The 13,209-nt window shown below is 38.7% G+C and overlaps 1 protein-coding gene across 3 annotated transcripts in view; it reads right to left on the bottom strand.

The window, feature by feature from the left end:
• The window catches only part of ITPR2 (inositol 1,4,5-trisphosphate receptor type 2), a 491,137-nt gene that overhangs the window by 212,513 nt on the left and 265,415 nt on the right, over positions 1-13,209 (bottom strand). For all 3 annotated transcript variants that reach the window (XM_009180421.4, XM_021923257.2, XM_009180422.4), the window contains 2 exons: positions 9,347-9,489; positions 3,368-3,476 (listed from right to left, as the gene is read on the bottom strand). In XM_009180421.4, coding sequence (XP_009178685.1) covers positions 3,368-3,476; positions 9,347-9,489 — 252 coding nt within the window. The remainder of the gene's footprint in view (positions 1-3,367; positions 3,477-9,346; positions 9,490-13,209) is intronic.

Genomic DNA, 13,209 nt, shown 5'->3' on the forward strand with positions numbered 1-13,209 from the left:
ACTGGATCCCTATCTCTCACCATATAAAAAATTCAATTCAAAATAGATTAAAGACTTAAACAAAAAACTTGAAATGATAAAAATACTGGAAGAAAACCTAGAGGAAACTCTCCTGGACATTGGTCTAGGCAAAGAATTTATGACTAAGATCTGAAAAGCACAGGCAACAGAAACAAAAATAGACAAATGGGATTATCTTAAACTAAAAAGCTTCTGCACAGCAGAGGAAACACTCAACAAAATGAAGAGACAACCTGTTGAATGGGAGAAAATATTTGCAAATTATTTATCTGCCAGGAGACTAGTAACCAAAATATACAAGAAACTCAAACAACTCAACAGGACAAAAGCAAATAACCTCATTAGAAAGTGGGCAAAAGACATGACTAGACATTTCTCAAAGGAAGACAGAGAAACGGCCAATAAGCATATGAAAAACTCCTCAACATCACTAATTGTCAGAGAAATGCAACTCAAAATGACAACAGGATATTATCTTTCCCCAGCCAGAATGGCTATTATTAAAAAGACTCCCCCAAAAAAGAATAACAGACGTTGATGAGGATGTGGAGAAAAGGAAACTCAAACCTTGCTGCTGGGAATGGAAACTAGTAGAGCCACTATGAAAAACAGTACACAGACTTCTCAAAAAACGAAAACCAGAATTACCATTGGATTCAGCAATCCCACTACTGAGTGTCTATCCAAGGAAAATAAATCAACATATCAAAGGGATACCTGCACTCGCCTGTTTACTGCAACATTATTCACCACAGCAAAGATATGGAATCAACCCACATGTCCCTCGACGGATGAATGGGTCAAGAAAATGTGATGGATATATATGCAATGGAATTTTATTCAGCCATAAAAAAATGAAATCAGGTTTTTCTTTCTTAAATGACTTCATTTCCCCCATCTTTACTATTTTCTTAGAAGTTTATCTGAATCTTTACCTATTTTGGATGTTATTCTGTTTTATATTCTGTCTGCCTATGTCTTAAAATTCGGAGCCATAAACCTGCTAGACAAAGTATACTAACCTTTCTTAACAGCAATGCAAAACATTTGTAAAACTTGGCTATGACAAAAGGAGTAAGAAGATGAGACAGAGAGGAAGGAGTTCCTATTTAAACTCTGGTTCTAGCTCTCGCTGTGTAACTTCAGTCAAATCACATCACCTCTCTGGGACTCTGTGGCATCATCTATAAAATAAGGAGCTTGGACTAAATATCCGGATACAGCCCAAAGTGTCCTAAAATAGCAGCATGAGGTATTTTGGTAATTCTATTGAGAAAGTAATCACTACTTGCTGGAACAATTGATAACTACTACCCAGTAGCTCTTCTACAAAGATAGCTGGTGGCATTGAGGCTTGATTGGATTTTTTGCAATCTGTGATTCCTGATGAAGCAAAGCTCAGGGCAGGAAAAGCCTGCGGTACCTTACAGGTACATTGAGTAGCACAGATTTCTGGAGGCTAATGGATGAAGACAGATGGGGGAGTAGAGAGGACAAATGGTGGGCCTGGAACACTGACGCTGTGCAGAGCCCCTGACGGTTTCTGAAGGGCTCTAGTGATCTCTTCCCTACACTATTATTAAGTGAGTCCACAAACACAGGAATTGTACTCATTCATGGCCCTTGGCAAGCTGTCATTCATCTCAGTATCACCAGTTCCCAGGCACAATAATCACCATTTAATAGTTTGCTCACAACATATGTGTTGGGTGACTGAATGAAGAACTTGCAATTAGCCTTTCTCATCTCAACTCTTCCATGAGGGCTGTGTGCTGGGGGTGTCCTTTACATCACGTCTTGCATAAATGGGGACCCTTGGAGTTAGGAAAACAGCGGCTCTGCCTCTGCCCAAGGGAGCAGTTCTGTCTCAGGAAATTGCACTCCTGGAATTTTCTCAACAGCAGATAATAAAAGCCTGAACTACTGGTAGCAGTGGGAATGGAAAGGAGAAAATAAGTGATTTGTTTTAGAGTGGTTTGGGAGACACACAAAAATACTTTTGACTAGCCAAAGTAAAATCTTAACCTGATTTCTTTCCGATTTTCCTTTGGAGTGATTCATAAAACTCTGTTACATAAAAATGGAAGACTTGTCATGTATCTCCTGTTAAGTACAAGTCATTTTTATTGTGAACCTCATCCTCTGCCAGAAAAGTATATTGACCTCATTTTTCTACTTCAGAATCTGGTACTTCAGTCAATATCACACAATCTACAGCAATATTTTAAGAGAAAGACAACAGTAAGTCCCAAGGAATTCTCTTTATCATTTTTTAAATATAGAAGCGTGTTTTTGAGTCCTATCTTAGAGAAACATTTGCTAAAATTGCATTGACCACCTTTATTTTGATCACTTGTTTTCCAAATATAATTTAAGTGATGCAGAGAACTAATGCAAAGTAGAAGGCATTTTGATTGCTGAAACAAACATTGATTCACATGGAATATTTTGAAGCAATGCTCTTTCTATTAATATCTAAGTTTCCATTGCATTTTTTTGGGAATGCACTTTAAAAAACCCAACCACTATAATCTTTCTAGAATTTAGCATATACATAAAGTAGTAAATAAAATCCTTCCAGTTGTAAAATATCAGATGATTAGTATTTACCGAAACAGACCAAAAAGTTATTGAGGAACGTGGTACAAATTTTGTTTAATATCTAACATAAAAGTACAGATAGCTAGCAAAAAAAAAATTCTCTAGATTTATATTTTCTATTTAAGTGTATCACCTTGGGTATTAAACATGCTGCTAGCTATCTCTTAATGAGCACCTGAGCTGTCATTTTTAATAACAGACTGACAATTATTATCTATAGGTTGATATTTCCCTGAAAATCATTTGTGACTCTCAAGTTAATATAGTTAAGAATAGAAACTGACTATTCCATTTACTAAAATAGTATTATTTTATAATACTTGGCAGAATATTATAAAAAATAACATGAATATATATTCATAATAAAAAGTCAACATATGCCAAAACGCAGACATTCTCAATATGCAGCAGAACTTTACACAAAATCTAAATAATGCATTTCAGTTGCTCATTGTTTAAAAAGGTCATTTGGTCCACTAAAGCCGTAAGAGGAAAAAATACAGATCCAAGAATATAATAAAACAAAACAAACATCTAGGCCACTCTAATTTTGGTTATTTCCCAATTTAAAACAAGGCATGAGAGATGAATACCATAAAAATTCAAATCACATAATTCATCTAAGTACATGCACCATTAAAATATAATGCAAGTAAGTATGTAATAGCCTACTGTAATTCATAGGTTCCAGTATTGTGGAAATCCTACTTTATTTTTAAATAATGAATTTTGTTTAAAACAATACCTCTTCCACAAAGCTGTCTTTCTTCTCTAACATTTCTCGTAATGTCTGAAGAATTTTAATGCACAGTTTTTCTTCTTTCTCCATTAGTTTCTTTGTATGATTAATCAACCTTAAAGCAAAACATTAAACCTTTAGAAAGACAGTGATTTCTCTTCAAGCTATATACAAACATCAAAGGCTGTAGGGGAAAAAAATCACACCATTATTTGAGAATATGAAGTAAACCAGTTACATGTTTTCAAAAGTTTTAAGATTACACTTCAGCTTATAAATTTTGTATTACAACACATTATTTTTGTTTTACAGGTAGTCTATCTCAGGGCTTCTCAACCTTACTCAGGTGGCATTCTTTTAGTGGGATACGATACTCTGAGAAACAATGAAATACTAATATTATCACCCCAATATATGAACTAAAACAAATGTATTAGTACAGAAATATAAATATTTATATATTACATTTTATTATGTTATGTTACACTATATTATTTTTATGTACTGTATTACATTAAGCATACAGTAGCAGTGGCTGTATACAACTCTGCAATCTTAATATAACAGGCTGCTTTCCAGTTTCCATTCATAATAATATGCTATTTTTCACTGCCAGGGTTTGGTAGAAACAAGCAGTTTTTTTATTAAAAGCAAAAAACAAAACAAAAAAAGTGACATCAAGACAATCTATCCATTTACCAGCTTTGGTATAATTTGGGCAAAAACTCCCATCATTTTAATCAAGTGGTACACTATGCACTGGTGCTCTGTTAGAAGAGTTTCAGGATCACCATCCCCAAGAACTTAAAAGCAAATAAATTTTCATTATCAGAATTGAGCTTATATAGCTATATATATAGCATATATAGCTCATGTTGTTAAAAAGCTGATCCTCAAAATGACCCTGTGAGATGTCTTCCTCAAATGATCCAATTTCAGTGACATAACATGAGTACTGTGGGACATAACCCTGGGGAAAAAGTGAACTTTCACTGGTTAATGGCTAGCAAGTGCTTATCAGGTGTCAGGGTCAAGTGTAAGGACAGCCCAGGGACTCTCCTAATTTATCCTCACACCAAGCCCATGAGACAGGTTCAGACTAATTTTGCTCATGACATAACAGAGGCCCAGGGAGATACAGCAACTTACCTCTGGTTACATAAATTGTTAAGTGGTGAGACCTGCAAATGCACTCAGGTCCATCTGACCTCAGAGCCCAAATTATTAAGAACGACTCTGTGGTGACAGGACTCAGGTCATTGATCTCCTGAGTCTCAGGGGTCTTGTGCAGAGTCCCCACACGTGCTAGGCTGCACACAGCCCCTGAATGAGCAAGTGCCACAACAGAGGCATTGGCAAATGCTGTGAACCACACATGAAACCACTTCATTCTGCTGGGGGGAGTTACCTAGGGCTGATCAAAGAAGGTTTCAGCGAAGAGATAGCATGCAACTAACGAAGATTTCACCTGTCAAGGAAGGCTCAGGAGAGGAGACATCCCTGCAAAGGGAATGGTATGAACACAGGGCAGAGGCAGAAACCTGGCCGGCATGTCCAGGAAATGAGAAGCATGCCAATTGCCCGCTGACACTTAAAGACCTGGAAGAGGAAAGTGTAAGAGATGTGGTTTGGAAAGAAGGGACTGGAATATTAACCTCAAGAGTCTTGAATGTTTTCTAGAGAAAATAGGGAACCACTGTTCTAAAGGACCTAAATGCCTCTTCCCACTGTGAGAAAGAGACCAATGAGGGCAGCAGGAAAGATGAAGCAGAGGAGACGGAGCAAGGCGAGAGAGCAGTGGCAGAGGTCGGGTGAGGACATAGGAAGCAACAGAGAAGACCCACAGCAGAGACTTGTAAATGATGACATGTGGGAAGTGGAAGAGGAAGCAGGGCAGATCAGAGGCCCCTGAAATGTAGAGACTAGGCTAATATGTGGATGGTGATCAGTTTTTTTCAATTTTTAAAATTTATTTAATGAGACAGGGTCTCTGTCACCCAGGCTGAAGTGCAGTGATGTGATCATAGCTCATTGCAGCCTAGACCTCCTAGGCTCAAGCTATCCTCCCACCTCAGCCTCCTGAGTAGCTGGGACCGCAGGTATAGCCACCATGCCTGGCTAATTTTTTTTACTTTTTGCAGAGATAAGGTCTTGCTTTGTGGCCCAGGCTGGTTTCAAACTCAAGGGATCCCCCTGCTTCAGCCTCCCAAAGTGTTGGGATTAGAAGTGTGAGCCACCACACCCAGCCCAATGGTGACACTTTAAAATGACACTGTTCCATAGTGAAGAAGTAGCAAACACACAATGAAAGTAACACTGATGTCCTTTCAGACATGTTGAGTCTAGAAAAGGTGTTACATCCTTGCGATCAGGCCTAGCAGGCAGAAGAATTTCAAAATTTCTCCTGGCAAGGAAAATGAAGCCTGCCTTTCTAAAACTTCTACTATTTAATTCTTTCTTTCACACAATAGTCTTTTTCTAATTTTTAATTTTTGTGGATACATAGTAGGTATATACATTCACATAATGGTCTTTAAATATGTGAAAACAGTTTTGGTGGACATGATAAATTTCTTTTTTTCGCTCTCTCAGGCTAAGTATTTCCATTTTCTTTAACTCTTCCTTAGATAAAGGATTTAATTCATTAACAATATTGAAAATAACCATAAGGTTGAATGACCACTTGCTACAGATTTATAAAAGGTATTCACATAATGTTTGGTTGAGTTAGGTCGGTGACTTTCAAATATTTTTTCCATTATCAAAGTAAGAAATATATTTCACAAAACCACCCAGTAAAGAAGCACCTGTGTGGGAGTGTGTATGTAAACTCACACTAATGTCACCCTCACTATGAGATGCACTCTGATAATTTGTGTCTTCTCTAATTCATTTTTTAAATTAGCTGGTTGCCTCCACCTAAGTCAGTTTAAAAATCTATAAATGGAGCACACCCCACAGTTTGAAAAACACTGAGATTCTCCTTCACAAGGAAGGAGTAGGTGTTGATTTGAATGGACTCTAATCAGCTGTCTTAAAGGTTAACAGTGTCATTGACCTATTCTCTTCTCTTTCACTCTATGTGTTAAGTAGACCCCTGTCCTGGAGTCTATCCTCATATTCTCCTCCAGACTCATCTGAGTCAACAGATTCCAAGAATTAGATTCATTAGAAAAAGTAGGAAGCCCTACTTAGGGCTTGCCCCTAAATGTATATTCTCTAGCTAAGCTTTACCAGGATGGTATGCACAGCAATACAAGACCCCTGGTAGCCAGGCATGGTGGCTCACGCCTGTAATCCCAACACTTTGGGAGGTCGAGGCAGGCGGATCACAAGGTCAGGAGATCGAGACCATCCTGGCTAACACAGTGAAACCCCATCTACAAAAAAACACAAAAAATTAGCTGGGTGTGGTGGCGGGTGCCTGTAGTCCCAGCTACTCGGGAGGCTGAGGCAGAAGATTGGCGTGAACCTGGGAGGCGGAGCTTGCAGTGAGCCAAGATTGCACCACTGCACTCCAGCCTAGGTGACAGAGCAAGACTCCATCTCAAAAAAAAAAGAAGACCCCTGGCTATTCATAAAGTCAGATTCTAATTTTGTAAGATATTCTTACAAAGGAAACCCTTGGTTTTTTACAGAGTTGGGGAAGGAGTAGGGTGAGCACTAAGGTAGAAAATAGACACTCCTGAGGCTCTGGCTGTAATACAATTGCAATAGCACAAAAATCTCTTCTAGAATCACTCATGTAAACACAACATCATTTTCCTTCATGTGGGTGTAGGATCTGCAATGTATTCCTATTATCATATCACTTCTGCTTCCCTCCTTTCAGGTTACCTAATGGTGTCACAGGCTTGTCTCCATCTGCAGTACAGCTCAATATTTACTTGATATCATGAGTTACTTCCTATCACTTTCTCATAGACCAATATCTCCAAGTCCTAGACCAGGGCTAACGGAACTCTCTGCAATAATACACATGTTCCATATTTGTGCTGCCAAAGTTGGCAGCCATTAGCCACATGTGGCTACTGAGCCCTTGAAATGTTGCAAATATGACTGAGGAAGTGGATTTTTATTTCATTTTAATTCATTTAAACAATAATTTAAATAACAATGTGTGGCTAGTAGCTACCATATTGGCACCCTAGTTCTTGACGAGGAGTCAGGAAACCTAAACGATCAGATAGTAAATATTTTAGGCTTTGTGGGGTACACAGTCTCTGTGGCAACTAGCTGATTCTGCCACAGTGGCATGAAAGCGGCCACAGACAATCCAGAAATGAATGAGCACCACTGTGTTTCAGTAAAACTTTATTTACAGAAATGAGTAGCAGGACCAATTTAGCCTGAGGGCCAGAGCTTGCCAACCCCTGTTCCAGGCTGTCACAACTCGGGGATATAGCTATAGTATTACATTAATTTACTGAACTTAACAGGTTTATTGCCTAATTTTTAACCCATATTCCATATATTGACATATATTCATAGGAGGTGAAGGGTATTTATCAAAGATCCTATTATCTTTCCTTTTTTTTTTTTTTTCATTTAGTTCTTATGTTTAGATCTGTAATGGGTACAGATGCAGAGTTCTCACATGCATGTATGGTGAAGTCTGGGCTTTCAACGTACCCATCATCTGAATAGTGAACTGTGCTCCACACCCTATTTTTATAGTGAATTACTAGGCAATACCTCCACCTAAAATTTTCTTTCTAATGTTCTCAGCAGTCATCAGTTGTACACTAGGGGCCTCTTCACTTTAAAATCCTTACTCACAAGACTGGCAGGTGTCCGGACAAATACATTCTTCCCAATCTCCCTAAGACACGATGAGTCTAAAGCCAAAAATACCTGATTCTGGCCATAGTATAAAAACCCCATCTATTCTTCAACATGATCCCTGTAGTCAGTTTTTCTCATCCCATGCCTTCTTTTCACTCCCAAGGTCCCACCTTAAATGGTGAAAGAAAGGAACACACTTCTTGTGTGCCCTAGTCCTTCAAGCTCTGCCTCGATACATCACAGATGATAGAAGAGGTTTCTATCTCTTTCAGCAATACCCTCTACCATACAGGAATTAGCTGGGATGGCTCATGGTCAAGGGGCTTGGCAAGCTCATCTCACTGACTCTCCATCCAGGTACTCTTCCCAGGAAGACCAAGCACCCTCTTTCTGACTGGTCATCCAGGGTCTACATGTGACGACCTGCAGATCTCCCTCAATAACGTGCCCTCCACATAAAGACAAGTCTCTTCTTTCTGGAGCAAGTTATGCTTTTTCTCACAACTGTTTCTCCTTGTGCACATCTCCCTTGAGAATTTTTCACTTACCATTAAGATGAAGATTCTCTAGGGTAAACATATCAGCTATAATAGATCTGCAATACCACAAACGCTGAGAAACATCAGTAAACGACAGAGCTGCAGATGAGGATCATCCAGGCAGCATGGCCACGTGCTGGGTCTGAGTCTTACTAACCCTGCACCTGAAGCACACCTGGTCCTCAGCAATCTCCTCTCTGAATCAGGCTGACCTCTCAGTCTCTGGGTGTTTATGCAGATTAGATAAAATAATAGTTAAAGACATATGACAGTATTAAGACCTCAATAAATGCTAGCTCCTTTTCCTTTCTCCCTATGTTAATGAAAATAAGTGACTTTAAACAAGAATTTTTTAAAAGGTCACAAAATATAATTATGGAAAGGAATTAGGACCAAAATATTATTTTGCATGATCCTTTGTGCCCCATAATGACACACTTTATTTTCAGTAAATTTAGTAAAATATGATAACTTGACCTTCACCAAAATAAAATTTCAAGTGACTCAATTTAATTATTCTGGCAGTATATTTTAACATGGATTTTAGACCTTTCACATACTTTGTGGACTGTCATTTTATATCAGTGAAGTGTAAAGCGGCAATGTTAGAGGCCATCTCAGTTTGACGACACTAGCAGAATCTCAGATTGGATCCACTTACTTTGACATGAAAGCGCCACATCTTATTCTTGCATCGCTTCCCTCAGGGAACAGCAGCTCTGGACTGTACAATACATCAACCAACACTGAGAATTCAGCCTGCATCATTGGGCTGAACTGGTGCTCCAAGGAGGCCACTACATCCTAGGGAATGAAACACAGGAGAACCCACGTGAAGGCCTAAGTCAGATTTCATCTTTCGAAGATAAGACAAGCCTAAGAATACTAATGGGAATTTTATAGATTACCCCCTCTATTTCCATAGCACCACATGTCTGTGCCATGATTATAGTCTGGTTTTATGTATGAATACTGCCTGAGTCTCTATTTGTGCGTGTGTGTGTGTGTGTGTGCATGTGTGTGTGTCATTTACAAGATAAGGGAGGGACAGGTAGTTATTTCTAAGGATATACACCTATAAGAGGAAAAGTCAGTTAGGCCACTGTATGTGCCCTGCAGTGCCTAGGATTATAATGGAAACATGACAGGTACTCATTACATTGCAATAAATTAGGGGCATACCCAGGGAACAGCTTAAAAAAAAAAAAAAGATTTCCAGCCAGGTGCAGTGCCTCATGCATGTAATCCCAGTACTTTGGGAGGCCGAGGCAGGTGGATTGCATGAGGCCAGGATTTGGGGACCAGCCTGGTCAACATGGTGAAACCCCGTCTCTACTAAAAATACAAAAATCAGCTGGGCTTGGTGATGTGCGCCTGTGGTCCCAGCTACTCAGGAGGCTAAGGTGGGAGAATCATCTGAGCCTAGGAGGTGGAGGTTGCAGTGACCCAAGATAGCGCCATTGCACTCCAGCCTGGGTGACAGAGCGAAACCCTATCTCAAATTAAATAAATAAATAAATAAATAAATAAATAAATAAATTCCCATGGGTCATTGGTTATTCAAAACGAATCATTTCATCCAATGGGGAAACTCACTGAAATATTATTTGAAGCAATATTAGTACTATACATGGATTCAATGACATTCAACAGAATTTCAAATTATATTTTTTGAGACACCCTATTGGTCACCTACCCAACAGCCTTTCTTTACCCTCTTCCTTGCTACCAGAATCTCAACGTCATTTCTGAGTCAAGCAACAATATTCTCAGGGGATGAGCCCCCTCAGCTTACGGTCGAGGTTGATTACTCTAAGGCAGGCATGGTTATCCCATTTCCACCTCTAGCAAGCTGTCTAGGCATGATTATGTGACACAGTCCCAGTCAATGAGACATCAGGTGAAGTCAGCTGAGAGAGTAGGGTACGTGTTGCGGGTGGGGAGGTTCTTTCATAACCACCTACTGCTCTCAAGGCAGCTTGAGGGTGTGAATCCAAAATCTAAGACAGCCCTCATGTTACCCTGGGAGACCAGCATTAAGCTGAATGCCTACAGACCTTTGGTTTTAGGGGCCCAGGTCTACAATTAGCAAACTCAAGGAGAGCCACAGTTTCAGGTTTCTTGCTATGTTAAATGATATGGTCTTTATTATTTAAGTCACTTTTAGTTGAATGTTGTGTTAATTAAAGCTGAAAGCATCTTAACTGATATGTTTCTAAAATGAACCACAGGTAATTATAATTTCCCAAACATTCTTTAATGGTTAAAGCACCCCCATTTTATTTTTAAACTATGTTAGAAGAAAAAAAAAAACTTCTTACATAAAAGAACAATTTATTCACCCATAGCTATGGTGTATTTTTATTAAGCAGAACATTGCCAATTGCTTATTGTCACTCTTAGCTACAGAAGCACAGATGGGGATGTCACCCTCTTGATTTCTTATGAATTATGTTAATTCGTGTTTTAACTCTTTCTCTTTCTGCAAAAGTGATTATTTCTACTTCAACCACTCTAAATAAGCTTTCTGAGAAATGTCTGAAAACAATTAAAAGAGACTAAAGGGAAATAGCATAAAGGGGAAAACTAGATATTATATAAAAGTGGGGAGAGTATGTTTATCAAATATGACCATATTTAATTAAATGTCCCTGTTGTTTAGATTACCTCTTCTTTGTTTCATCTACTAAAGAAATAGTGCTCAGGCTGCTATGATATGAATTCTGTCTTTAACTCTAATTTTGGTCATGAGGCAACTGTGCAACCTCCCTAGGTCATTGTTTCCCCATGTGAAAGCTTAGGATGATACTAACAATCACATAAGCTTGCTGCAAGGATTAAAGGTAAGTGCATAGAACATCCTCTAACACACACTAGCCACTTATTCCCTATAAATACTATTAATCTTTACTACTGAGCACGAGTTAGCTGTGATCATCACCCAAACTCGGTGGTTTACTTGCTTGTCTTCATCTTAATCACTGCTAAGCATTTTACACGCTGGTTTCTGCTCTTTGAAACACTTTCTGCTCTTGACGTCTATGACATCACACTTTATTTTCCACCTATGTCCTTACTATTTCTTCATCAACTCCTGATAGCTCCTGCTCCTTTCCTCTTTGATATCTACACTTTCTTCTGAAAAATCTCATCCAATTCTATGGTTTTAATATCATCTATATGTTGGAACTCCCACATTTATATTTCCAGCATGGACATCTTTCCACTTCAGACTCATATATCAAACAGCCAAGTTGACACACTCAGGTACCTAAATAGGCATCTCAACTTTAAAATTCCCCAAATAGAACTGCTAATTTCAACTCAGCCCCAACCTCTTTCTCTCCCATTACTTCCTATCTTAGTAAATAACACAACCATATCATATCAAAACCTGAGTCATCCTTGATTCTTCTTTTCATTATCCTACAACACATCAATCGATTCCTCCACCAAGTTCTACTAGTTCTACAACTAAATATACACAAAATTAATACACTTCTCTGCATTACTATTGCAACCTCCTTAAGCCAAGCTACCATCACCTTTTGCCTGAATTAATGCAAAGCTACATAACTAGATTCACTGCTTCCATGTCTGGATCTTAGAAATATGCTTAGAATTCACAGTGATCTTTTAAAAAGTAAACCAAGTCAGCCCCTCCTCTGCTGAAAATCTTCAATGACTTGTCATCACACATAGAATACAATTAAAATGCCTTAATATGTGCCTTAATCTGTTCAGGCTGCTATAACAAAATACCATAAACTGAGTAGCTTATAAGCAACAGAAATTATTTCTTGTAGTTCTGGAGGCTGGGAAGTCCAAGATCAGGCACCAGCAGATTTGTTGTCTAGTGAGGATGCACTTTCTGGTTCATAGACGGTGCCTCTCTTGCTGTGTCCTCACATGGTGGAAGGGCTGAATGAGTTTGCATGGGCTTATTTTATAGGGACTCTAATCTCAACTCCCAGAAGACCTCACCTCCTAATACTATCACCATGGGGGTCAGAATTTCAGCATATGAATTTGGGGTGGGGGAGGACACAAACACTCAGGGCACAGCCACAGCACCATACAAGTCTACATGATTTGGCCCCTTATCTCATAATATTTTCTTCCTTTACTCACTAAACTCCTGCCCCAATGGGCTTTTCTTGGATCTTCAAACCCATCAGCCTCACTCCTGCCTAAGCACCTTTGCATTTCCTATTTCCTTCCCATAAAACTATCTGAACTCAAATCTTGGAATAGATTATTCATCTTCATTATTCAGGTGTCAACAAAACTGTTATCCTGGTAGAAATGAACTTCACAATTACAGGGTCATTCTTTCAGTAATTCTCCACCATGTTGTTACTTTGCTCTATTTTATTCACTGTAGTTTTAATTATCCAACAATTTATCAATTATTTAATGAGTTAAAATGCATGTCCCAGAAGAGCATAGACCCCATGGCTCTCTCTTTAGCACTTCACATAGTGGCTAGTATAGAATTTTCACTAAATAAATACTTACTTAATG

The sequence above is a fragment of the Papio anubis genome, chromosome 9, assembly GCF_008728515.1.
Source record: "Papio anubis isolate 15944 chromosome 9, Panubis1.0, whole genome shotgun sequence".
In the NCBI taxonomy this organism is placed as follows: domain Eukaryota; kingdom Metazoa; phylum Chordata; class Mammalia; order Primates; family Cercopithecidae; genus Papio; species Papio anubis.